The sequence below is a fragment of the Brachyistius frenatus genome, unplaced genomic scaffold (assembly GCF_029030835.1).
Source record: "Brachyistius frenatus isolate BFR_SWC_R1_liver_20210118 unplaced genomic scaffold, ASM2903083v1 Contig_17, whole genome shotgun sequence".
Taxonomy (NCBI): Eukaryota; Metazoa; Chordata; class Actinopteri; family Embiotocidae; genus Brachyistius; species Brachyistius frenatus.
In genome coordinates, this window is record NW_027210616.1 from 526,841 (window position 1) to 552,676 (window position 25,836).

The 25,836-nt window shown below is 41.6% G+C and overlaps 2 protein-coding genes across 3 annotated transcripts; both read left to right on the plus strand.

Moving 5' to 3' along the window:
* Positions 1–288: 288 nt before the first annotated feature.
* rab11fip5b (RAB11 family interacting protein 5b (class I)) lies at positions 289–12,684 on the plus strand. Its single transcript, XM_069694199.1, has 6 exons — positions 289–1,352; positions 3,918–4,447; positions 5,179–5,788; positions 6,399–8,834; positions 10,127–10,262; positions 11,373–12,684. The coding sequence occupies exons 1-6, from the start codon at positions 973–975 to the stop codon at positions 11,631–11,633; spliced, it is 4,353 nt and encodes a 1,450-aa protein (XP_069550300.1). The 5' UTR covers positions 289–972; the 3' UTR covers positions 11,634–12,684.
* A 1,297-nt stretch (positions 12,685–13,981) lies between these two features.
* On the plus strand, positions 13,982–25,668 carry sfxn5b (sideroflexin 5b). Of its 2 annotated transcripts, XR_011310732.1 has the most exons (15): positions 13,982–14,150; positions 17,591–17,659; positions 18,272–18,349; positions 18,491–18,517; positions 18,626–18,680; positions 18,780–18,805; positions 18,967–19,020; positions 19,331–19,387; positions 19,661–19,726; positions 20,983–21,073; positions 21,385–21,500; positions 21,765–21,850; positions 23,466–23,583; positions 23,813–23,943; positions 24,884–25,668. XR_011310732.1 is itself a non-coding variant. In XM_069694200.1 (14 exons), the coding sequence occupies exons 1-14, from the start codon at positions 14,094–14,096 to the stop codon at positions 23,888–23,890; spliced, it is 978 nt and encodes a 325-aa protein (XP_069550301.1). In that variant the 5' UTR covers positions 13,983–14,093; the 3' UTR covers positions 23,891–25,668. The 2 variants fall into 2 exon arrangements, 1 of the variants encoding a protein (XP_069550301.1); XM_069694200.1 differs by having other exon boundaries at positions 13,983–14,150; positions 23,813–25,668.
* The last annotated feature ends 168 nt before the right edge of the window (positions 25,669–25,836 follow it).

A 25,836-nucleotide genomic window follows, 5' to 3' on the forward strand; every position in this document is an offset into this window, starting at 1 on the left:
GAAATGATTTTCTCCAGCCCTGATCAATAATGTAATTATGTTGATGCAAGGGCCAGTGAGAGGACAATGATGCACTAAACTGGGTCGAGAAATAAAACTTGGAAGTGAAGGGTTAGCCGGAAGGGTTCTTTGATGGTTCAAATGTTCAAATAATGATAATTTTAATGTACTGATAAAAAAAAAATAATAATTCTACATTCATAATCAGAATAATGTATCAAACAACACTTTGCATCTTCTCATTTTAAGGTTCGCAGTACATGTTGTCACGCTGGGATTGCTCCTCATGTTTGGTTGGAAATAATGATCGGAATTAAAGAACTGACAGGATGAACTGGAAGATATTTCGCTGTCAGAGCCGGATCCGCCCAGGAACTTCACTGAGCACATTTCCCGCTGTTCAAACAAAGACTAATTTGCTGCTCATTGTCTTCTTGGCTGCGTCTGACAAGCACAGCGGAGGACAGAGCAGCGGTGGATCTGACAAACGCTTTTGGTTGGGTGTTTCTCTTTAATTCTGCGGCATCTCTCTCTCTCTGTGTGTATGCGGGCCTGCTGTAGTGGAGGAGGGCGGGCCGTCAACACAATGAGCAGATTCTGGACAGTAAACGAACTGATGCGACATGAACGCAGCGTGGATTTGGGATGATTTCACCACGCAGCTCCCACTAACGTGATATACATTGTTTGAATTTGAATAGCATGCGGAGCTTGAAGTTGAGCACGGTGCGAGCCAGCTGTCGGGAAACTGACCTCGGGTAAACCCTCAGAGACTCGGTGGACTTTGGAGATATTCTGCAGAGGTATTTTTCTTTTTCTTTTTTCTTTTTTTTTGCGCAGCACGGAAACTCTGGCGCAACGCAAAAGGGGGGGGGGGGTAGGGATGATCTCCCAATGAACTGAGAAGACACGCCACTAAGTTAAACCAGGACTATTTACGGACACATAGGTGCCCCTCTGTAGCGGTGCAAGATGATGTCACTGATCGATCTGGACGATGATCAGCGATGGGTACCCACTCATGTGAATGTCACCGTCCTCCGCGCAAGGGGACTGCGAACCAAGGGCAAGCACGGCAGCCGCTACCTCTACACCATCATCCAGGTGGGGAAGGAGAAGTACACCACCGGGCTGGTGGAGAAGGCGGAGGTGCCAGTGTGGAACGAGGATTGCAGCTTCGAGCTGCTCCCCGGTATCCTGGAGGACGGCGGCCGGAGCGCCTACCCCACCGGGAGCGGGGACCTGGTCCTCACCGTCATGCACCGGGTGCTCATCGGACTGGACGTGTTCCTCGGTCAAACCATCATTCCTCTTGATAGGATATTTCAGAACGGAGTGTGTCCAAGAGACGAGTAGGTTGGGATTTCAATTTTAACGCAGCGTGCATGACACACCATGTCAGTTTACTGCGCACAGAGGAGATACAAGTGATGTGTCATGTGCGTAGGTCAGACAATGCCCGTGTGAAATCGTAGTAAACTTTACAGTACATTGACAAGGCAACTTTTCACGCAGCTCTTCCCTCATTCAGTATTTGGAGGACAGTTTCCACCTCACCCTCCACTGAATATTCATTGATGCGCATCATTTACAACCCAACATGCAGCAGCTGAGCGGAGAGGTCAGCCAGTGGAGTCACATGTGTTTTTTTGCAGGATGATTTACAGCTGAGAAAGCTGCCAAAGCTCGGACCCACACAGACTCATTAAATTGTAGCCCTCTGGACAGACATCCTTCACCAGGGTACTCCAGCTGCAGTTCCCACAATGCACTGCAAATCAACAAGATGAGATGCAGTTTCCAATGTGGAGCAATTAAAGCCAGACAGACTGTGCACAATTTCCCATTATAGCTTGTAAAGTTTGAGATAAAATCAAATGAGAGTACATTTTGTGTAACTTATAGGACATTGTGTCCTTTTTCAGGCCACAAATGTCCAGAAATAAAACCGTAAATGGCTTCCCATATTATTTTAATCTGGGCGTCTGAGACAGAAACCCATTCTCACACTCCACATACTGTTATAAAAATAGGACAACATGTGATATGAGTGGCAGGTGGGTCATGAGATTTAATTTGAAGATGGAAAACCATGAAAAAAAAGTTGGTCATGGGAGGGCAGAATTCCTCAAAATGAAACACATGTCTTAAATGTAATTATAACTGAAACTGTCTGGCTGAGCTAAAGAACCAGTGTTTCTGGAAAAGTAATGATAGTCTGGAGCCAACAGCGGCAGAAGGTTATGAGAGGCGGTAGATAGTGTCAGCATCTATTTATTGGAGCTCTGCATCAGATTAGTGGCTGTCAGGTTCTGAAGAGGCCCAATGTTGTTGTGTTGTAATGCTTTTTGCAGAGTCTTAACTCTGGCTGACCCACCAGCTCAATCAAAACACCATTACTGCTCTTTTTTCTTAGAAACAAATGCCTTCTATCTCGGCTTTTATGGCAATATCCATCCATCTAGCCATCCATTTTCTCCACTTTCCACTTTTTTGACTTCGGGAACATTTTTGAAGGTGCAGTTTATAGTGTGCGTTGTGTTATTGTATGCCTCCGTGCCAGCGATCGCCGGGGGCAGGGTCACTTTGACCTCACCTAATCTTGTGAATGCGATACCTCAGGAATGCTTTGAGGGAATTTCTTGAAATGTCACACAAACCTTCACTTGGACTCGAGGATGAACTGATTAGATTTTATTTTTTGTCTAAGGTCAAAGGTCACTCGGACCTCAAAATAAGTGTGTGTCCAAAACTCAAGAACTCACTTGCTAATTATGACAAAATTTCACACAAATGTCTAATAGGATCAAATGGTGAGGTGATGACATTTTAGATTCAAAAGTTCAAAGGTTGACTTCACTGTACTATCTTCTATAAAAACTGATCTTGGGTGTCCACCTTGAAACTGTGATGATTGTACAGATCTTCTGTGCTGTCAGATTTAAGCTCCACCTCTAGTTTCTTTGCATCTTTGTTATTTGAAGCATCTACCAACTGTCAATCAACTTTATTTGCCAAGCATGTGAACCCATACGGATTCCCTCAAAGTCTGCGCTACATATCTTATATGAGTCTGGACAGATATGGATGTAAACTGCAACTTGACTGGTTGATGGAGGTGTACAACCATGAGACGGTGTTCCTAGTTTGATTATAGGCTATTTTTTTTTTTTATTATTTTTTTTTAATTAATAAAAGTCCTCTATGTTCTCAAATTCATTATTGTAAATTTAATTTAATTAAACCACATGAGCAGAATAAGACATTGTATTTAAGCTTAGTGATAATTTTTTGTTCAAGAGCTGAGTCGTGCCACATGTGACCTAACTGGACTCACCAGTGTTACAGTATGTGAAACATAGGAGCAGAGTGGAGGAAAACAATACAACACATCTGGCTTTGATTGTGGCTTCTCCACCCTCTCTCCTCTCTCTCCACGCTCAGTGAAACTCGCACTGAATTCCTGCTGTTAGTTTTGGCTCTAACATTTTCTGTGGTTCACTCAGAGGACGTCGGAGGCAGGAATAGAGGGATAATTTCATTGGTCAACACCTCGTACTGTCCATGTGTCATCCTTTTTCAGCACATAAACAGGTGTAGGTGGGTGGACCTCCAGGAATTTGGGTTGTGATTTCCTGCTCTGGGGTTTATAAAACAGTTTGTCAGTCAGATTCTGAGTACAATCCCCCGAGCAATATTTCCAGATTATGTCATATTTGAAAGCTTTGCCAAAAGAGAATCCTTGTATTTTGTTGTTGCTCTTTTTGTCACAGTGAATGGTCACATAACACAAGTTCTGATTTGAGCTTGAAGCAGAAATCCTTACACCTAACATGTCCTGCTAATGTGCTGTATTTATATAAGATTTGACTTGTCACTTTGTGATGCTGACACTCCCTTTTCTTCTGTTTCTGCAGATGGTTCAAGCTCAACTCGAAGGCGGGAAGGAAAGAGAAGGAACGTGGTGAACTCCAGGTAACAGTCCAGTTCACCCGCAACAACATGACAGCCAGCATGTTCGACCTCACCATAAAGGACAAACCTCGCTCTGCGCTTGGCAAGCTCAAGGACCGCGTCACGGGGAGGAAGAAGGGGGACGTGGAGTCTTCCTCAGCCATTGTCCCAGGCCGCTACGCTGCCCTGTCAGCATCCCTGGGGCAGCCGTTCAGAGAGGAGGGCGGAGGGCCGGTGGAGTCACGTGAAGTGGAGGTAGCAGAGGAGAAGAGGAACAAGGTGAAAGACTTCTTCAAGGGAAGGCTGCGAAAATCGTCCGACACCAGGTCCTGCTCGTCTCTGGCTTCAGAGAGTAGCGTGTCTTCCATGGCCAGCGATAACCTCGGCCCTCCACCCAGTCTGGATCTACTGTCAGAACCTCCCAGCTCCCCCATCTACACTAGCAAAGTCAGAGTGGACTCCCACTATGGAGAGACAGATTTAGCTAAAAAAGGTAGGCTTTGATATTATTCACATGCATAAAGACTAAATTTTTTTTTGATTTAATGAGTTAATTAGAGTGTTTGCCCCAAATCAAGACCACCTCCTCTAACATCTTGAGAAATGAGCGCACTTTGAATACAAATTCAGGTAAAAACAGAGATGCTATTTCATGCATTTATCGGGTATTTAATCAGCGTGTTCAGACTTTTATCTCGTAGCTTAAACTGATCACAAGATGTCATGTAACAGGATTAGTTAAAGAAATTCTGATATTAACAGACAGTTATAATTTCCTCTACTCACACTGACAACAGGATTAAACCTGAGCGATACTTGATTTTGGAGGTAAAAAGTATGAATCATCTTTTTATATTTTGATAATGTTGGTAAGAAAATATTTGTGACCAAGATAGGGATATTTTTTGATAAGCAAGGCATCAAATTACTTTGTATGACCACTAAATTAATTAATGTCACTGGAAAGGAGTCACTATTTGGACATCAGTTGGCCTGAAACACATCACAAAATAATAATAGTGTACAGCTTATTCTGCTGCCCTAAGTGGCAAAAAAAAAAAACAAAAAAAAAAAATCAAGTGTTACTCCTTTAAGGCAAAATGTTGGCTAGAAAATTGATAGCAAGGAAGACAAATTCAATAACTTTCTCAGCTTTACCTGTGTATTTGGAACATTTCATCTTTTTGAAATGTCTATAACCCAATTCTTCCTCCTTTCCAACAGTGCTCACCAGCCAGCACACCACAAAGGTTCTCACACACAAGCGAGCTTTTAGCGATGAAGCTAGCAAGATCACAACGGGCGTCCCTCGAGGAAATCTCGCAGTGGAGTCTCTCAAGGGTCAGACCATGACTCAGTCCAAGTCATCCTTGTGTATAAATGGAAGCCACGTCTACGACTCAGAGCTGTCTACTCCAAAGAGCTGCGGAGCGCTGCCGTCCAAGCTGGTCCTGCTGGAGAAATACTCCCCGCTCTCGCGCTCCCTGCAGAACCTCACCAAAAGAAGTGAGGACAAAGGTTCCTTTGCAGAGGGCCGACGCTGGTCCTTTGACAAGACGAAGAAAGAAGAAAAGGAGGAAGAAAAGCAAGCCCAGGCCTGCTCGCTCCCAATTCAGGAAGCTCAGGTAGGCGGTCGCACCATGCAGGCGGCGACGCCAATCGTCTCCTCGGCTTCCAGTTCACCTGACAAAGGGAGGAAGCTAAGAAAGACGTTATTCTCTGGAGGACGGAGTGATTCTCTCCCTGCGAAGTCAGACCTCAACCAGGCTGCTTCTACATCTGAGGGGAGGCTCAGGGGCTGGTTTGGCTCTGGTGACTCCCAGAATAAGCCAAGGTGAGTGGCGATCATGTGCAGGCTCGCCTCTGGGCCTCACAGTCTTTGATGAATGTACTTCCTACTTAGGCACACGGGAGGCCTGCATTCAGTTGGGTGTCCTGAGTCCAGTGTTTGCTCTGATCCCTGCTCATCTGAAAATGGAATTGATTGAGTTTCTCCATTTTACAACCATCCTCATCTCATACTACATTTTTCCTCTACTTGCTTTTCTTTACCAGTGTGTGTTTCTCTATCAATAACGTCACAGTGGTTTTGAAATAATGATGTGAAATAAAATCATTCCATGTTGATATGAGCTCACCCAACAGAATGGCTGCCGATGCAGGTGGTGCTTGAATGGCTACGATGCGTCAGTTATTTTAATTTTTTTTTGCTTGATTATTTTGCAAATGTGCTTTGCTTTATTTTTAATTTACGTTACTGTTTCCATAAATCTATCATTTGGCTAATTTTATATCTACTGATGTTCTGAGACTGAAGTTAGATGAGCAAAAATGTCCCACTTTGTTGAGGAGTGTCAGTGTTTTGGTTGTCTTTTCTGTTCCCCATCTGGTAACCTGGCACATCATTAACTAAGAGGACTATTGTGCCCTATTTTCCTCCACAGGCTGGAAGTTTCTCCTAAGGTAGAAAGCAGCTCAGACGTACCCCCTCCCCTCCCTCCTCGCTCCCCTGTACCTCCTCAGTGCTCCTCTCCCTCTGCCACCCCCTCCGGTCATGTTTCACCTGATGGCTGCAGTTACACCAATCCCTTTACCCCTTCTTCCTCTCCCTCCTCAACCCCCATCTCCCCTTCCAACCCTTTCCTCCCACGTATACAGCGCAACCCCTTTTTTGAGGAGCTTGTGGCGGAAGAGTTGCAGAGGTCGCCACCTCTTGCGCCTTGCTCCTCTCCTGGCTCATCCCCCTTTCATTACACCACTCTGCCCTCCCAGCCCTGCACACCCGGTATTGCTTCTGAAGTTGGAGCTACAAATATGGTTTCCATTAGGCGGGAGCGCCCCAGGCCAGTAGCTAGGCAGATATCACTCCCTACATTACTACCCAAAGCTGCCACACCTAACCACTCCGCTCCTCGTTCCATGTCAGAGAGTGCAGGAGAATGGGAGGACTCGTTTGATGCCTTTGCCTCCAGCAGGCTCAACTCGCCTAAAGAAAGTCTTCCTCCAAAGCATCCGAGAACCAGCCCAACTTCATGTCGTAAGCGTAGTTATCCCCCAGTTAATAACAACGCCGCTAATTATGCACAAGAACTGCAAACATGCCAAGAGGAGCCTCCGCCTTTACCCCCGAGGAGACTTTTAAGAACCTCGGTGAACGAGATTTATTCTGATGGCTGGCTGCACAGAGGTCAGGAGCTAGCTGTCCATAAAGAGGCTTACCTCCTCTCTCAGACCGGTGTGGCTTCGCTACAACGAGGAAGAGAGGGAGAGTGCAAAAGAAACAGTGTATCTCCAGACCCTCACACAAACAGCGAGACCTCTGACTCCCTCACCGTACACTCCCAACCTTACACAAACGTTACCTGTCCGGGATCTACGTTGGAAGATAAGCTCAAAAAGTTTAAATATGAGCCGTTGGAAGATGATGCTGATTGCTGGGGAGGGATGTTGTTTGAGCAAGACTTGTATGGACGGGTGTGTCGAGGAAACTATGGACAACCCAAAGTAAACAGTCACCGTTTGTCCTTGAACTCTGAGGAAACTGCTGGAAATAAGACCACATCTAAGAACTCAGGGCCTAAAGCGTATCTTGCTAGTGAGATATCTGTAGCAGACCTTTTGAACCTGTCCTCTACTGCTCCCTCCACGACAGATGTAAATGCACCTGATATTTCTTTCACACCAGTAGAGGATCCAGTAGAGGCAAGTCCACCTGAAACCACATGCCTCAACAATAACGTGTCTTTTGGAGATCTGAACATGAATGTGAGTAATTCAGACTTTGGTTTTATTGATTCTGATGGCTCTTCTCAGTCGGAGATAGCCGACACCCTCAAAAGCATCAACAGTTTGGGCGGGAGACAAGAGACCACACCTGAGGACATGTTCACTTTGAAGGACACCTACATACCTGACATGAACTCATCATTTGAAATAACTGCGTCCTCTAATAAACTGTGCAAAGTGTCTCCAGTTTGCCAAAACAATTGCCAAGACTGTCGATGTGAACTAAATAATGTAGCGCCACACGGTCACTCCAGGGTAAACGGCCGAGAGATTACTGCTTTGACGTCACACAATCAAACATCTACTTCACCCGAAACTGAATACACAGAAGGAAAATTAAGAGTTGGTGATAATTTGAAAAAGACACAGAAGGACGTTGATGATAACGGCAATCGCCAAGCAATGTTAGCCAAACCTTACCAGACGGAGTCATTTTCAGGCGTGGTTAGCGCACGTTTTAGACCAAAAGGAGTGTCCCGACAGAGCAGCAGTGACAGCCCGAACAGCCAAAGCAAAAGCAGAGACAGAGAGTTCGAACAGTTTTTATGCCTCGTTCAAAACATTTCAGAAGTCAGTGAAGGACCGTCATCATATCAGCCCACTAAATCTGCCCTTCATTCCTTACAGGCATTAGACAAACACACAGATTTGCTAGAAGGTAGCGACCAAACACATCGTGAGTTTAATACAACATCGCAAATATCTTCAAAGGACACAACGTCACGTCTTACAGAAAACTGTGTCACAGGAAAACCCTCCGAGATCAGTTTCGAAGACCTCCACGCAAAAGTAGCACCAAACTCGAGAACCCCTTCCAAGACAAAGATTGGGCAATCTTTGCAAGAGCCTGAACCCTCTTCTCCCTCCATCCCTTCTGCACTCTCCCTGTCAGCTGATACCCCTCTCTGTTGCCCCCCCATACATCCCTCGAGCATGGGGCCGAGTGCTGGAGCCAGCACTACGCTGGCTGTGGCCCCCTACACCTCCTCCTACTCTACCACCTTCACCACTGACCAGCCCCTGGTCGATGCACGGCACTCACTTTTGCCTGAGGAGACACAGCCAGCTAGCAACCTGCCCCATCAGGAGAGCAGGTGAGAGTCCTCACACTAGGACATGACTTGTGTAGGTGTTTACAAGCTGTGCTAAACTGGAGTAACAGACATGATTTGCACAAACACTACAACACATGTAAATGGGATTTTTTTTTTTTTCTTTCTCATTTTGTTTGCTCTGATAGTTTGCTGTCTGGGCTTGTTTGAGGTTGAATGCATTTGTGTGTTTGAGTTCTGCCTTTTCATCCAAAGTGATTGGATGATAACTGCTGCATTGTTCTTGGCTTTGCTTCACATTTATGTTATTCATCTCATGTTTCCGTTTCTTGTTGGCTGCTGTAATTTTGTTGTTTTCTTACTCGTTGTTCTGCCTAAACTCAGATAGTTTTGCTGCTACTTTGACCACCTGCTAATGAACACTGCACTGTATGTCTATACGCGGCTATGTAGATGTACTCAGTGGAAAAATAAGTGCTAATTATATTACGAGAATATGCAATTTCTCACAGCACGAGACCCATGGTCAGAGTGAAAGTGTTATTTTAGATTTAAATTCATGTCCTCCCAAGAAATACACCTTTACACTTTATAAAATAATAAGTTAAAGACAGTCAGGAAACCCATTGGGATCAAGGATTAAATGATTAAATGCCAGAAATCTAAGATATGTATTGTATCACATTTGTTTATGTAAGCCAAAATGTCCATACTCCCGGGCTCAGTTGCAGGATCAAATATGCTGAAACTTCATCAGAACAGCTGCAAATCGATGTGTTTAAAGACAGAGGTTTTAGACGGTCTAGACTAGGCGTCTCCAACCTTTCTTCCTCTGAGAGCTACTGTGACAAAATGAAAGTGTCCAAGAGACAGGCAGAGGAGAGCGAGTAGACATTGTCCGCTCGTTAATCGATCGCATTGATAGAGTCGTTCTCTTGGACAGGTTACAAAATAAATAGAAAATGCTGAAATGAATCCGGCAAATACACCAGTGCGGCCTGCCGAGGTACGTCTATGTATGGGAGACCCGGCATATTGTTCAAACCTCCAGCGAGCTACTCAGAAACAGGTAACAGGCTGCTAGTGGCTTGTGAGGGACGAGTTGGAGACCTCTGGTCCAGACTAATTTTGTGCGGAGTCAGATTTGTGGATCTGCTTTGATATGTTGAGCTTCTTCAAAAAAAAGAGTCTGTAGTTCAGGTAACCAACTGCTGAACAAAAAAATAAACTCAGTAACGTGTCATTGTTTAAGAAGCAGTTACAGTATGTACTTATGGTGAACAGACAGTAGATCCGTGTTGAAACGCGTTCGTTCTGACCTCTTTATTTTGCAGATCTCATCCAGTGAAGCCGTTAACTTCCAGCCAAACGGAGAAGAAGGAGGGTCGTTCGGTTCTGGAGAAGCTCAAATCGACCATCCACCCCGGACGCACCACCCATCAGGCCGCAGCTGAACCAGAGAAGAGTCCGGTACTGTGACAAAAAAAAAAACATCGTTACACCTTCATAACATTACATACACAAACACAAACCTTTTATAGCCTGTTGTAAAATGATAGTTTATTCTTTACGCCTACAATAATCCAGTTAATTGAAGGGAGGAACTCCACACTGGTTAAATAATAATTCAGACCAGCATAGGACGAGTCCACCAGAACAAAAATAACGTGAAAGTTTGCAGCTGCTTCTTCACAGCTCCCTGTTAAAGTGAGGCTGCCTCCAACACTGTGGAGAGAAATACTGATCCCATTACTGCTCTCAAGTGTGACATAATTCTCTGGCCCAGATAAGAGTTTCCAGGTCCTGGCACCTTCAGGGTCACCTGAAAATGAACACGAGTTTGAAATTACCTTCTTACCTATGACTCTCTCTGTTATATTTCTTCAGCTGATGAAGTGAATCTATTTAAAACTGCAACTAAGATCACGGATGTGCTTCAGAATTTCATTTTTTGTTTTTTAATCAAGAAGAGCACAGCATCCACACGATCACATCCTATATTTATTAAAACTTATCAGACAGTATTAGAAAATATTCATAAAGTCATCTTTCAAATGATATCCACAACGCTGCGCGAGTCAAACGGCAGAAGAATCAGGTTGTTAACGTGTCATTAAATCACAGGAAGCCATTAGAGTCACAGACTGTTTAATGCTTCCATGAGCATTTATTACCACCAGCAGTGCACGTAGTGTTAATAGATGCAGTGCTGGACCGGACAGCAACTGTTGGAATGACTTCATTGTTTCCTGCGACTCAATTCTTTTTTTACCACTTGCAATTTAATGTGTCCCCTTCATTTTCCAACACGTCATCATTCATTTGAATTTTTCATTAGAAAGAATAGTTTGTGTTTATATATTCTATTGCTCAAAGTTTGATAAGGAGAAGATTGCCACCTTTCTTGTGATTGAAGCTACCGCCTGAAAGCTTAGCTTGCCAGCAAAAACGCAAACAGAGGGAAACCATTGGCTTGATTCTGTCCAAAGGCAATCAAACCAATCCTACAATTGCTACGTTCACAGGCCAGTTTCACGCGACACCATAAACCTGTACTGTCCCTGTGTCCTCCTCCGGTAGGAGGTGACGGTGGACACCTCGGCCCAGTACCAGCACCTGACCAACATGGAGCTGATCTCCCTGCTGCTGCAGCAGGAGATGGACATGCAGAAGCAGCAGGTGGCCTCGGAGCGGCAGGGGGCGCAGCTGGAGAAGTGCGAGGCGGATCTGAAAAAGGTCAAGGCGCAGGTCAGGGACCTGGAGGACTACATTGATAATCTGTTACTGCGGATCATCGAGCAGACGCCAACGCTGCTTCAAGTGCGCTCGAGACACAAGTGACGACAGAACTGCCGTGCGTTTGGTGTATTGCACACGATGTATGAGCCTCTAGAATGTTGTTTCCACTGAGTTATTATTTATGGATGGAAGTCACAATTCTAGAGGTTTTTTTTTTACAGTCAAACAAATACCCCACAAAATCGGATCTCACAATCATCCAGGTCTTCTCACTGCTAATACTGCCCTGTTGATGTAGACACGATATTACCCAACATGCATGCTGGTTACGATCCCAATTTGGCACAAACAGAAAATAAGAACAACGCACTGTGAGAAAAAGCTTCTGTCAAAGCAGATGCAAGTGATTATTTTATCCATGCTTACTAGAATAAGTTAGAATAGTCAGCTGTTGTCAATTTAAAGCCACTGCTTTCACATGTGCATAAAATAAAACACAGGCTATAGAAAACCATTTAATGTGCTGCTCAGGGACTAAGTATGGCGTTAGCTCAAGTAACCTTTCAAATTTACAGCAAAAAAATGACATTTTGATACACGAACTTCCAACTGTTTTACCTCAAACAGTTTCACAAAGGCTAACTTGAGTTAATTACATATTTTTTTAATAGAATTTAAGAACAAAAAAGAAGGAAATAGCAACACATAAAATGCTGCTTTGCAATATGAACAATAAAAATGATTTGTCTCTGCATTAACATTGCTGTATGATGAGCAAAAAAGCAACATTCATGTTTGTGTCAGAAACGGCTGAAGACGATGAAGACTTATTGTTTGCATCTTGTTTTGTTTTTATTTATTTTTTACTGAGTGTTGTGTTTCTTAAATGCCCCCCCCCCCTAAAACAATTATAATGTTTTAATATATTTTTATGTCTTTGTTCTCCTTTTTTTTTTTTTAAGTAGTTACATTGTTCTTTAGGAATAACACAGTAATAATGCAGTAAGTAAGAGCATCTTAAGTTATTTCTATCAAACACTTTTGTCATGATAATATATTCTCTAATGCTCCTCTCGTACCACTGTAGCTTCTTGCAATGCTTTACATGACTGCAGTACTGTACTGTAATAAAATAAAGTGCACATGAACCCAAGTTTTTAAGGTCTTTATGTTGTTTTCTTGGATCAGGTGGCGAGACTACATGTCGTCCTGGACAATGACTCTGTGGTAAGTCCTGCAGTAATGTTTGTTTCTCTCCACTAGAGAGCACTCCTGACTTTACAGTTCTGGTGGAAAAACCTGCTGATTTAGCACACATTTCTGCTTTGCACCCTTTGATTATGCACATTGACAAGAAAAATTGATCTATGACTCCACAGACCTTGTATAGATGAGTTGGCCTTGCACTTCTCTTGCACCTCCGGACACTCTTGTGGTGTTATTTCAAATTGTGAAATTCTGGTTTACACAAATTTCTGGTCTAAAGTAATGTAAAGCAACACAGGTTGTTATTTTACTGAGTATTTACTGAGTATTAAAGCACTATTTTCAATACTATATTTTCTATAGTTCAAGTGTGTAACACTTGAAATGTATTTATTGACTGTATGAGTTGCATGTAATATTTACCTGCAAGGTAACCAGTAAACGTATCTGTCAATTAAATTAAATGGAGTTAAATCTTCTTTTCCTCTGAAATGAGAAAGACAACCATAACGTGGCATAAAATGGAAAATGTAACTTACTGTAAAATACAGTACTCGAGTAAATATACTGTACTTCATCTCTTTTTCTTAGTTTGCTGGGACTTTAGCTGGGATTTTCTCTCGGGTGTTGTGTACCTCCATGATGTTTCTCAGGCATGTAACCAGTGCTTTTAAATGTCCTTTCATTTACCAGCATTTTAACAACCACATTTTGCTGTGCATACCTCAAGCCTACTTGCCTCATCTTTTTGCAGTTACAAGTGAGAAAACACGAGTCCTTATGATTTTCCTTGGTGCTTTGGGGAAGATGTTGTGGATCAAATGTGCTAAATGGAAAAGTTTTTTTTTTATTATTTTTTTAAACAGGGTAAATGATGAGAGCACATTCCCGACTAAAGTCACTTTCTCTGAACAGTAGTCTCTCCCCTCTGACCACTGACCATAATGAAAGTGTCCAGTGTGCTGACTGATGTCACAGGTTTTCGCTGCAGGTTGTTTTAGAAGAAGACTCTCCTGAAAAGGTCCAGAGCTGATCTTTGCGTACGTCGTTCGTGTCTCCAGGCCCCAGTACCGTGAAGTGGGTCAATCAGACACCAATCAACTGTTATCTCCCCCCCCCCACCCCCATCCCCAAGATCAATCCGAACAGTTACGCAATAGCGTTCACATGATCGATTATTTGGGATGTGTAGTCATGCGCGTCAACTTTGCCAGTGTTCACGCAAACGGGAGAACTACATCTCCCGGCAGACGTAGCGGCCCCCTTTGCTTCACTAGTTACACATTGGATGTAGTTGGCTCCACTTGGAAATCCGTTCATGATTCCGTTCATTAATAAATAAGTAGTTCGGGTGTCATGGCGGAATCTGCAGCGTGTCCCGTCTTCCAGCTCGGGAGACCCCGATACGATCAAGTAAGTCGTCTCTCCTCCTCCTCCTCCTCCTCCTTTAACCGCCCGGTAAACAATCTCGGTTTGTGCTTTTGAGGCTCTCGGTGGAAAAGCGGCTCCATCCTCCGCCCCGCCGCCGCCGCCGCCGCTCTGCTGGATGCTGACACTTTGTGCCGAAAGTTGCCTTTGATTTCCGATCCGACTCTCTGTTGTCTTTTTTTTTTTTTTTTTTTTTTAATTTTAATTTTTTTTTAAAAATGAAAACCGCAACAACTTTCAAGTGGTAATCAACTTCCGGGTGTGATTAGATGAGTTTGGACTTCATCACAGTTTTAAGCAGTGGAAGTAAACGTGTCGGTTGTATCACATCGCTGTTGATCATCTCTGACAGATTTCACACCCGCCGCCTCGCTGCTGATTTGATCTGTTTAGATCCGCAGCCGAGAGACCGAGAGCCTGCTCGTCAATTTGCATTTTTGTTTGTTATCAGTTTTAACCATAAATGTGCAACTATTTTTGTTCTTTTTTTTTCCTCGTGTCTTTTTTTAAATTATTATTTTAAAGCTTTAAATCGCTGCATTTTGGACAATATTTCCACATCTCGTTATATTTTGCCATAAATCTTGTCCAAATCAGACTCAAGTTTCCCCCCCCCCCCATGATACTTTCTGCAGACTGACTTCTGCCCTGCTTGTGATCGAGATTAATGAGGCTCGTCCATCCTTATCAGAAGCCCATTACTCAATTTTATGTACACAGATGAATTTGCATTGGTCAGCCCTGAAAGATAATGTGACCTTCACGTCCTCCCGGATGGCACGTTAACTGAGGAGGCGACACACTAGTTACATTTAAATTTCCAGCGCTTCAGACGTGTTCAATGCCATTTTTTTTTAAACGGCAGCCTTAAGTGAATTATTTACCTGATGCGCAAAGTAAAGTCCATGTTGTGTAAATAAGTCACTTCACTTTGTGATCTGCTTTTGTTTCACCTGATGTGCGCTGTCAATATAACTGTAATCCACAGGCATAAAAACATGAAAAATATGCACTCAAGAAATTGAATTATCTCATATTTGGAGCCAAGACCTTTTCTCATCACACATATTGTTACACAACATGCCCCTGAATGGTCCGTTGCAGTGACTTATGTCCTTTTGAACTACAAAGAAACAAAGAGAGGCAAAATTGCTTCAAAACTTCCACAAAGAGACGCAGAACGGCTGCAAAAAAAAAAAAAAAAAACCGAAACAACCACAAAGTGATAGAAAACGGCTACAAAGAGATGCAAAATTGCCACAACGAGATGTAAAATAGCTACAGGGAGATGGACAACAAACAAAGAGACACAAAACGACCTCAAAAAAAGACAGAACAGACAAAAAAATTCTTCTTTTCTCTCTGAATCTGGATGTGTTGCTCCTTTGCCATGAGGGTGGAGAGATGTTTACATGTCTGCGTGCAGGGACCCTTTGTTTCATCATTCATTAACACACCAATTAACCCAGGATATTTCATTGTTCACAGACTGCCTAAATAACAGCATATTAACACTTTTGTCTCATGCGAGCTCTTATTATTTTTGGAGTGATTACAAATTCCCTCTTCACTGTTCGTCCTCGGTTATCGGCTCCTGTCGTTGTTGCACTGCTTTTTCAACTGGGAGATCTTTATACGAGCTCCATAAAGGCAACCTTTTCCCATCAGCTACCTGCAGTTCCTGTTGGGCTCATAAAGGTGCTGGAACACTTCTGTGCATCAAAGCAGTTAAAATTAGGCCAGCCGACTTTGAATCAGCATAAATCTTGCCTGGTTTGTCTGAGCTCTGTGCTCTGCTAGCCTTGTTGTGTGTACTCTCCGGGGAGCTGAAACTCATGCATAATTAAAGCAGGCTCCTCACACGGATCCTCTCTCTACCCCACTCTTACAAAATAGCACTGCAGCACATATGGCCTGTCAGAGGAGGAGACGTGTGATGGGGGAACGGCAGTGACGGAAAACCCGGATAAAAGCGATACAGAAAGAAATTGGTTTATTTGCAGTCTTTATGGAGACTTGAGGTTGTTCCCAGTCATTTCAATTAGGACCCGGTGCTTTAGAGACGTAATTAGAATAAAGACTTGTCGGTTCCACTGTCTGCCTGCCGCGTTTCCTGCCCTTCATAGCTGATAAATGTCTGAGGGAATGTGATCGAAGCTGCCATGTTTTCGTCCATCTGGTTTGCCAAAGAGACTCTTGGCGTAAAATGCTGTTGGGCCTTTTCAGACTGTTGGCACACACACACTTAGCAATTGGCATGCGGATGTAGACAGAGAGGGGAACAGAAAACAGGGACGCTTGACCAGCAGCTTCAAACCTCACTCGAAAGAAAGTAAATGATAAACTACTCAGTTTGTGCAAGTTAATCTCAAAAGGTTCATTTTGCATTTACGTCTCAGTTATATTTACTTCCATTGTGCATTTAACAAAAATATGTCTTTGGATCTGCATCTTGAAGTACACGTCTCTTTATTTGTCATTAACATATGGAGGAACAGCTACTGTGAAAAGCACAAAACTCCTCTAAATAACGAGTCAGTGCTTTTAACTGCATCTCACAGTCTTCGTTGAGGGAGCCAGGTTTCGTTGTCCTGCATGGAAATTTAAACAAAGCAGCAGATTGACATTTTGGCAAATGCACTTCTTCACTTTCTGCCGAGCATCAGAGGAGAAGACTGAAATCTCTGTTAAGTCTGTTCTGTAAATGTGAAGCGACAGCCTGTTAGCTTAGCTCAGCACAAAAATGGAAAACAGGAAAGCGGCTTGCCTGGATCTCTCTGCTCGAAAGGGATACACATCTTTAAGCATTTTTTTTTTCTTGAATTTTAAACTCTTTCTTTAGCAAATCAAAGTCAGTTGTTAATGAGAGAAGTGTTTTATGGGTATTTTCATACTCTGGTGAGGAGTTTAGTTTTTTTGTGGGTTTTTTTTTAGCGTTATTGTCAGATTCTTTTTGAATAAGTATCTTTTAAATGCGATTCTTTTCGGGCAAAAAGTAAAAATAAAGTGGAAGTTTGTGATTCTCCACTACAATAATATTCCTATCAGTTTGCAAATTTTTTTAAAACAGTATTTCCACGGTGGTATAGGGAGTTGAAATATAATATGATGTGACAACATTTAGTAGCAGAAGCAGGTTTTTGGGATTGGTTATGTCCTTGTGTATAATTGTGTATACATATGAAACAATAATACTGAAACATGTGCTTGCATGTGATATTATCAGCACATTAATGATCTTAAACTGCAACTTCTAAAGCAGCTGCAGAGTTGCTTTTTTTTTTTTCAGCATGAGTACAAACAAAGTGGATCAGTTCAGAGGACTCGTGAAACAATGATCCATTCACTGAAGGAATGTGGTCCGCTGCTGTTATTTTTTAATTTACTGTCATAAAGAATTAACAATGTCTTACTGTCTTTTTCAGGGTTCATTTCTTGGTCGACTGAGACACTTTGTTGATATCATCGACCCCAGCACCCTGTTTGTGTCTGAGGTAAAGCTCCCTGTAAAATCTGATCTCCATAGACGTTTGCACTACTGCATGTGTATGCAGCACAAAGTCTGGACTTTCTGGTATTCATACTCATCCATTTCCACAACCTGTGAAAGGGGAGGGAACAGATCTCAGTGCTATTTTGATATCAACCCGTATCAAACACTCGTTTAGTTTACATTTTCATAATCAAGTGATTATTTCCTTTTTCAAGAATAAAATGCCAAATTTAACTGTCATCTGATTAAACACAAGATCAGAAGATGATATATTGGACTCTTGTGTGATGTTTAAAGACTCAACAGTTAATTGACAAATCGACAGATTAATTGATAATGAAAGTAATGATTAGTTACAGCCCTAAACATTTTATTGTCAAATTAAAACACACTTGCAGGTATGTCGGTGCAGGTGCAGTATTGTAGCTAAACTATTTGTTAAAGCAATGAACAAAGAAACGTTTTGTTTGGCGTCATTGTCAAAATGCTGGTATTGGATCAGCTTCAATATAGAAACAGTTCAAATGATACCCAACTATTCCTGCCAAAATATCCAATATCTAATTGTTTTTCCAATTAAATGACCTTTTTCTTCATTTTCCTTTGATTGCAGACACGATTGAAAGAATGCATCAAACTCCTTGATGACTATAAACATGACACACTTCCACCTGGAGTGTCTGATGTTCAGGTGAGTCTTCACTAATGTTAATGTGATGCAGTATATTGCAGTACAATATGAAGAAAATGCAGATTGAATATGAATTGGAAGAACCAGCAGAGTATATGTCTTATAAGTCCTTCTGTTTTACCGCACCGCTCACCGGTTCAGCTGTGGGAGGCCCAGAAGATCAAACAGGTAAGTGAGTCGTCGGCCGTAAGTTGGCCCAGGTTAACTGCCCTTCATTACATTCGAGTCTCTGGGCCCGTGGCATCATGAGGAAGCTTTCATGCTCTCTGCACGCAGGCCATCATTCATCCTGACACAGGAGAGAAGATCTTCATGCCATTTCGAATGTCAGGTACGACCTCAGATGAAGATCTTTCCTCACTTTGTTCAACTCGGTCCATTTTGTCATCGTGTTTTCTTTTACACTGAAACTCATGTTTTCGCTGCGCAGGTTATGTACCATTCGGAACACCAATTGTAAGTCCCATTTAAAACCATACATTTTATTCATGGATTTCCGAGAACTCTGTCTGGCTGTGCAGATATCCATGAACACGGCCATGTTTTGGGAACAGATGAAATGAGACTTTGAACTTATTTTGACCAAAAATAAGCTCTTATTCCCCGGTTTCATCTAGGTCATTGGCCTCCTTCTCCCAAATCAGACTGTGGTGTCTACCATTATATGGCAGGTACTGTAAATAACATGCACATTGTAAATCACTGCATTTATTGTTCATTTTGAACATCGGCTAAGAAGTGCACGTTTACTGTGTACATGCAGAGCTTATCTATCTATCTATCTATCTATCTATCTATCTATCTATCTATCTATCTATCTATCTATCTATCTATCTATCTATCTATCTATCTATCTATCTATCTATCTATCTATCTATCTATCTATCTATCTATCTATCTATCTATCTATCTATCTATCTATGTCCTCTTTCCTTTAACCTTTCCATCTTCCATCACTTCCTGTCTTTCTTTGTCCTTCAGTGGCTGAACCAGAGTCACAACGCATGTGTGAACTATGCAAACCGAAACGCCACTAAGGTAGAAATTACACTGTCACTATTTTTTTTTTTTTTAAACATATATAAAATTTATTTTATTCATTTAGGTTGTTTAGATTTTAAGACTTCAACTTTTTTTTGGTTTTATTCCAATAATAGGTTATCATGATTATTGTTTTTTTTTTACCGTCAATAAATAAAATACAATATTAAGAAACTAAATTATAACATAAGATACAAAACATCATTACAGAGTTGAGATCAGTCTGTCAGTATGAAGTTATTTGACCGTCTTTCTTTTGTTCCTCTTCAGCCTACGCCAACATCCAAGTTTCTTCAAGGCTACATAGGAGCTGTGACGAGTGCTGTCTCCATCGCGGTGCGTGTCTTTATTGTTCACTGACATCAATATGAGTATCAGTGCTGGTAATGCTGTACAGTTGTAATACTAATAACAGTGTTGTAGCTGCAGGAAAGTAAGGATCGCTACTATTGATAACAATTCTACAGCTGCAAATACAACGATGGCAAAGAGCCACACAACACATGACAATAGACCTGAACAGTATTCATTGGGCTTTTCCCTGGGACGCCTGGCAGTCTTTGTTTTACACACTCTTGTTCAGGTCTGGCTTGTACTTAGTTGTGGCCTCTCGATAGAACTCTGCATGTGTCCATAAGAACAGAGCCATGTTTTGACTTCACTTGTTTCAAACTGATTCACAGACAGATGTCCATCCAAGCCTTGACATAAGCTTGAGGGTTACAGCTGGTTTGACGGTGACGAATCTTCCTCTCTTAAAACACATTTCAGTTAGTCATCCTCAGCTTCATCTGCCTGTAAAGGTGCTTTTAAACAATCTGAACCAGCAGTGAAAGGATTGATGAGGGATGTGATCTGTGGCAGTGTTTGCTGCAGGTTACAGAATCCGTCCTTAAAACTATGCTGCAGATTTTCACTGAGCGTTGCAGAGCCTCTTCAGCTGCTGAGGTCTGAGTCTGTTGACTGATGTGAAAACACTTTGTAGCATGTCAGGCAGCATTTTTAACTTCCCTTGCACATTAAGATTAGGATTGTTCTGTCGATGCAGCGTGTCGACGAGAAAGGCCAGAATCTGAAGTCCGCGGGGGGAAATACAGCTCGGCATCGTCCTGATGTTTTCCTTCCAGAAACAGCTTCACTGTTTTCTAGCTTAAAAAAAACAAAACAGGAAAGCATTTTACATCTTGAAATAATATCAGTGGAGACAGATCACTGGGAAGGTCTTTGTCCAGTTCAGCCGTGAGGTCTTTCATCTGTCTGTGATTGAGAGCATAAGTGTGAGTAAAATTCACTATCTCTAGCACACAGGTTTCATTATGTGGTCCAAGTTCAGCTTCTTACTCACCAGGTGCTCTTATGATGCAGCGAAATTAAATAAAATAAACCTAAAGTACCAATAAAACAGCCGAGCTGCACAGGGGAAGGCGAAGAGCTGTCTGCGGTTGTAGCAGTACTCAAAGCATGTTTTACTAAAAACAAAATGTGTTGCAATTTTAGATTTTGAAAAGAGATTTCTATAACACTGACATGATGTTTGCCTGAGGTGTACAATTTTTTGATCTCCTATTTTAAAATGTGTTTGTATTCTTTAGGTGGGACTGAATGTGCTGATTCAGAAGGCCAACAAGCTGAGCCCTGCCACCAAAATGATAATACAGAGACTTGTCCCCTTTCCAGCTGTAGGTGGGTTTTCAAAGGACCCCGTATTTTAATGAGGTCGGGTTTTTAAGTGGCCCTCTACTGGTTGGATTCTCAGTCTCTCATTGATGTCATAGTTTATTCACAAATGGTACAAAAAGGCATATCGACTTCAAATTTCAGAGCTCATTGATTCCATTAATGTAATTTCTGCATCCTGTATATTTCTCAGTTTATTTTTTAAAGCAATTCCTCTTTTGATGTGTTACTGCATGTCTTGTCTGTCAGCATCTGTTAAGATCCTGGTAAAATGTATTAAAATAATGTCTCAGCTGCCTTCCTCTCTGCCTCCTCAGCCAGTGCAAACATCTGTAATGTGGGCCTGATGAGACACAACGAGCTTTCTGAAGGTATCGCCGTGCTCGACAACAACGGGAATGTGGTGGGGTCCTCCAAAATCGCTGCAAGACATGTATGTGGCTCTTTTTCGTTGTTTGTTTTTGCAGCCTCAGCACCGTTGCTACTTAACTGCCCTGAATCTGTTTAGGCGCTTCCTGCCTTTTTCTTTTCAGTGAATTTCAGACGTGATGGTGGCTGATAATGGGAAAATGTATCATTTCCTGCTGGGCTCCTGCCACTCAGCACCCATTTGACTTCATGAAGGGGAAAATGAAATCCAATTCATTGCAGTATTTGCAATGAAGCGTGAGCACAATGTTCTCATTTTTATCCCCAGGCGATCATGGAGACGGCCTTCACACGTGTGGTCCTCCCGATGCCGATCTTCGTCCTGCCCCCCATCATTATGTCGTACATCGAGAGGTCTGTGCTGAAATACATCTGTTAAATTACTATAGTGCTCTGGATAATTTTCATTTTAATGTTCAGTCAGTTGGTCAAGAAAAGGAAATAGTTAATAGTTAGTTTAATAGTTTCAATGTGCTGCAGTTGAATGTCTAGTTTTGTCCGAACAACAGCAAAAAGCTAAAAAAATATTTTATTATCAGAATTTTATTTTTTAAAAACATATTTGAGGGCCTGAAACCAGGATCTTTTTTTTTTTTTTTTTTTTTTTAAACAAATGATATTCTTTCTGGTTTTATCTCTATCTAGACTTCATTGTTTTAAGTACAGTTCTAAAATAATAATAATAATTTATTTCTTTTTATGCAGAGTCAATGTCTAGGTTGAGGTAACAGCACAATAATTCATGTTCAGACATTTCCTTTTTTGAAACTTGTGAAACACAAGTACAGTAAATGTGATTAAACATGTGGTTAGTATATTCAGCCAAAAAAATGGTTCATAACTATGGTGCATCACTGGTTAAGTAAATTGAACGTTGGTGTGTGCAAGACATACATTTTCTCTGATTCCTATCCTGTCAAACATCTAATGACCTCTCAGATTAGTTTTGTGGCCCCTTTTGGGGGCCCTGACCCGCATGCTGGGAAGCGCTGGTTTATGTAATTGAAATGTTTTACTGCAAAGAAAAATGTGAGTGTATCAGCATCCCGAAAACCTGAAGGTTGGGAACAAAATTGTGGATAATGAAGCATGTCAAAACATAGTTACTACACATTTGGTCAAAACCAAGTTAGGGCCAGAAACTTATGTTTTAATATGTTTTGAACCAAATATAATAAATGATGTTGTAGATATCTATAATTTCAGAGAAAACAACATGTAAAGTCTCTAAAACCCAAATTAGACCTAAACATCATAGTTGGGTTGAAACTAGCTGCTGACACAGATTCAGCTAAACGCCTCCCATTTCTTACTCCTTTCCTGTACATGTTCATGATGCAACAGCAGGTAAACCCTAAAATAGCTCTCTAACTACTATTTACTAATCTGGAAGATGTCGAACCAATCCATCAGCCCTTGACATCACAGAGGTTTGATGGTTTCCCCCCTCATCCTGAAGTGTAAAGCAATGTGCCTATAACATAATAAAATTTACAATACATAAGTCATAAGTCCTTTGGCTAACTCATCTAAAACCCTTTTTACCTAATGTTCATCCTTGCTTTAGTTTCTGCTCTTTGTCTTCGTAGGACAGCATTGTCTGCCTGCTCTAAAAATACATTACATATATCTGTGTTTACTGAGCCAAAGCCAACATATGTTGTGCCCCAAAGTGCTGACTATATATTTATACAGTAGGAGGTCACTTCAGCAGGAGAAAATACAATAAATAAATAAATAGACCAGAAAGACAAAGACATTGTGGATTTATTGTTGAATTAAATAAGACATCTGCAGTCTGACTCATTGAACTCACACGTCTCCCACCCACCACTTGTGCCAAATAGCTCCCCCAAATCTGCACATGATGTTTTTCTTCAGTTCCGAAAATAACTCCTGGCTACGCAGTAGTCATCCGGGATCGATCCACACAGCAGGCTCCTTTTCGTCTCTGTCTTGACTTGTGTAGGCTGCGATTCCTGCAGAGCAACCGCAGATTGTTGCTGCCCATCCACAGCGTGGTGTGCCTGGTCACGTTCGGCCTCTCTCTGCCCCTGGCCATCAGCCTGTTCCCCCAGATGTCTCAGGTACAGTATACACTGTTAAATGAGCTTCTGCTCTCAAGGCCAGATGGTTCAGGGAGCAGCTGTGAGGAAATTCAAATTACATATACACCACTTGACATGCACAGCTCCGGCCCACTCCTCGTATTCCAGCTGTCTCTTCTCCCGTCTAATTAAAAATGACTTTCAAGGCTAAAGACAGAGCTGTTCAGCTAAATTCTTACCTTCAGTTTCGTGTTTATCTTTCGGCCAGATTGAGGTGTCTCACCTTGAGCCGGAGATCGCCATGGCAACGGACTGCAAGGTGGTGACCTATAACAAGGGTTTATGATGGATGCCGCGGTGTGGGAGAGAAGAGGACGAGGATGGCGATGAGGCTGCATGGTGAATATCTGTCGGGGAGAACCCACAGAAAGGTTCCTCCTGTCGACACTTTTGGGAACTATCTGCTGTGTTACTATCACTGTAGAGTCTGTAGATCATCGTGTGCTAGCCCAGCGTTTGATACTCTTGTCAAGATCACAGCAAATATTCAGTCACAGTGTCTTCAGAGGTTGAAAATGCCATAGATTCCTGTCTATCTTCCTGTTTTTAAGAACTCTGTACATAGAAATGATGATTTATTTACAGGAAAATCAGTATTTAGCATTAACAAATTATCTAATATATATACAATACAGGGTTTCCAGCACACATGCCATACTTCGGACGCCAGTTCTGGCTGCTCAAGTATATCTCAGCCCATTTAAACAATGACCAAGGTTCATAAATACAGTTTGAATGATATCTTTGTCCACTAGGGGGTTGTATTAACAAGCTGTAAACACAACACTGACATATTATCACCTTTCGATATGGCAAACTTGTTGGCAAACGCCTAACAAAGCAATACTGTTATTCATTACGGGTGATGTTTTTGGCCACCTGATGAATGTAAGTCCAGTATTGTGTCTCTCTTTTTGGTCTCCACCACCTTTTGCGAGAGAAAGATTTCTGTATTTTCAGATGCTAAATGCTCCACTATGGACACCAGCTCTTCACAAACAAGTCTGTCTGTTATTTGTTGCTGCTGCAGGTTGTGTATTCTGAGTTTATCAGAGGTTTTTCTGTCTTGTTTCTTTATGTAACATAAAAATGAAGCGATGTCGATACTTACAGTTCCTTGTAATTCATGTGACCAGTTAAAAAACAGTTTTTTTTTTCTGTTTGATGTGACTCTTTTGTTGTTGTCTTAGACTGAGATTATTTCAATTCAAGTCTGGAAATTTTTTTTCTGGAAATGATTTTTTTTTTCTGCTTTTCCATCTTGTTAATAATCCCTCAGATAAATCTGGATGCTGACCCCACTTTGGAAGCCATACTACTCTGCAGCTCTGTATGATTATGAATCAGAGGCTTTTTTAAATTTTGTTTTTTTTAACTTGTTTCATGAGGAGCCTTTCAAATAGAAAATTAATGAATTGTGGCCATGACATGGCTGAAAAACAAACTTCTCGGTCCTCTCTGGTGGACAAAGTCGAGAGCAAATGTACTGGAGCATTTACTGAACTGCAATTTCTTGTTACTTATCTGTCAACACTGATAATTATAAAGCTCCAGCCTGTTGGATTACTGTGATGGAAAGCAGTTGGTAGAAGTTTTTGACCTCTTAACTAACAAAGCGGCAGTGCTAATATAAACAATGAAAAACATACGGATGAGTATGGAACAATAATAATGTGAAACCTCTCTGTCTGTGGCTGTACTGTACATGTGAACACATCTATACTGTACTGCTGATATACAGTATGTTCCTTTATACACTTTTTAATATTTACATAATTTAACCCACATAATGTGAAATAACATGACCTAAGCTATCCTTCCGAACTTGTATGAAGGACATGCTACTCCACTACCGACTGTTGTTAAACTACTGTTGTGCTCTTAATGAACAACTTCTTTTTGTACAATATTTTAAACACAATTTTAATATATATGATACTGTTGATTATGTTTTTAATTCTTTGTATAATACTTCTATGAGTTTATTAAATGTTTGCTAGTCAAACACTGTAAAACATCTATCTATATTATTTTACAATATATAATAAATTCTCTTTCACTGTATGTGAAGTGTTTGTACTCTTTTCTTCAGCTGCTCAGTCTTATGAGATGATGTTTTTTTTTCTCCTCTGCTATCAAGCTTTAACAACATAGTGACTATATTTCATTCATATTATAAATGAGGGTAAATTTTCATACAAGGATTCACAAATTTATGTCATTTATACATTC

Bases quoted from the DNA above. Each gene is read 5' to 3' on its own strand.
- rab11fip5b (XM_069694199.1), top strand. From the start codon at position 973: ATGATGTCACTGATCGATCTGGACGATGATCAGCGATGGGTACCCACT. The intron at 5,789-6,398 runs GTGAGTGGCGAT...TTTCCTCCACAG, and splicing joins GACTCCCAGAATAAGCCAAG to GCTGGAAGTTTCTCCTAAGG. The intron at 8,835-10,126 runs GTGAGAGTCCTC...TTTATTTTGCAG, and splicing joins CTGCCCCATCAGGAGAGCAG to ATCTCATCCAGTGAAGCCGT.
- sfxn5b (XM_069694200.1), top strand. From the start codon at position 14,094: ATGGCGGAATCTGCAGCGTGTCCCGTCTTCCAGCTCGGGAGACCCCGA. The intron at 21,074-21,384 runs GTGGGTTTTCAA...CTGCCTCCTCAG, and splicing joins TGTCCCCTTTCCAGCTGTAG to CCAGTGCAAACATCTGTAAT. The intron at 23,584-23,812 runs GTACAGTATACA...TCTTTCGGCCAG, and splicing joins TGTTCCCCCAGATGTCTCAG to ATTGAGGTGTCTCACCTTGA.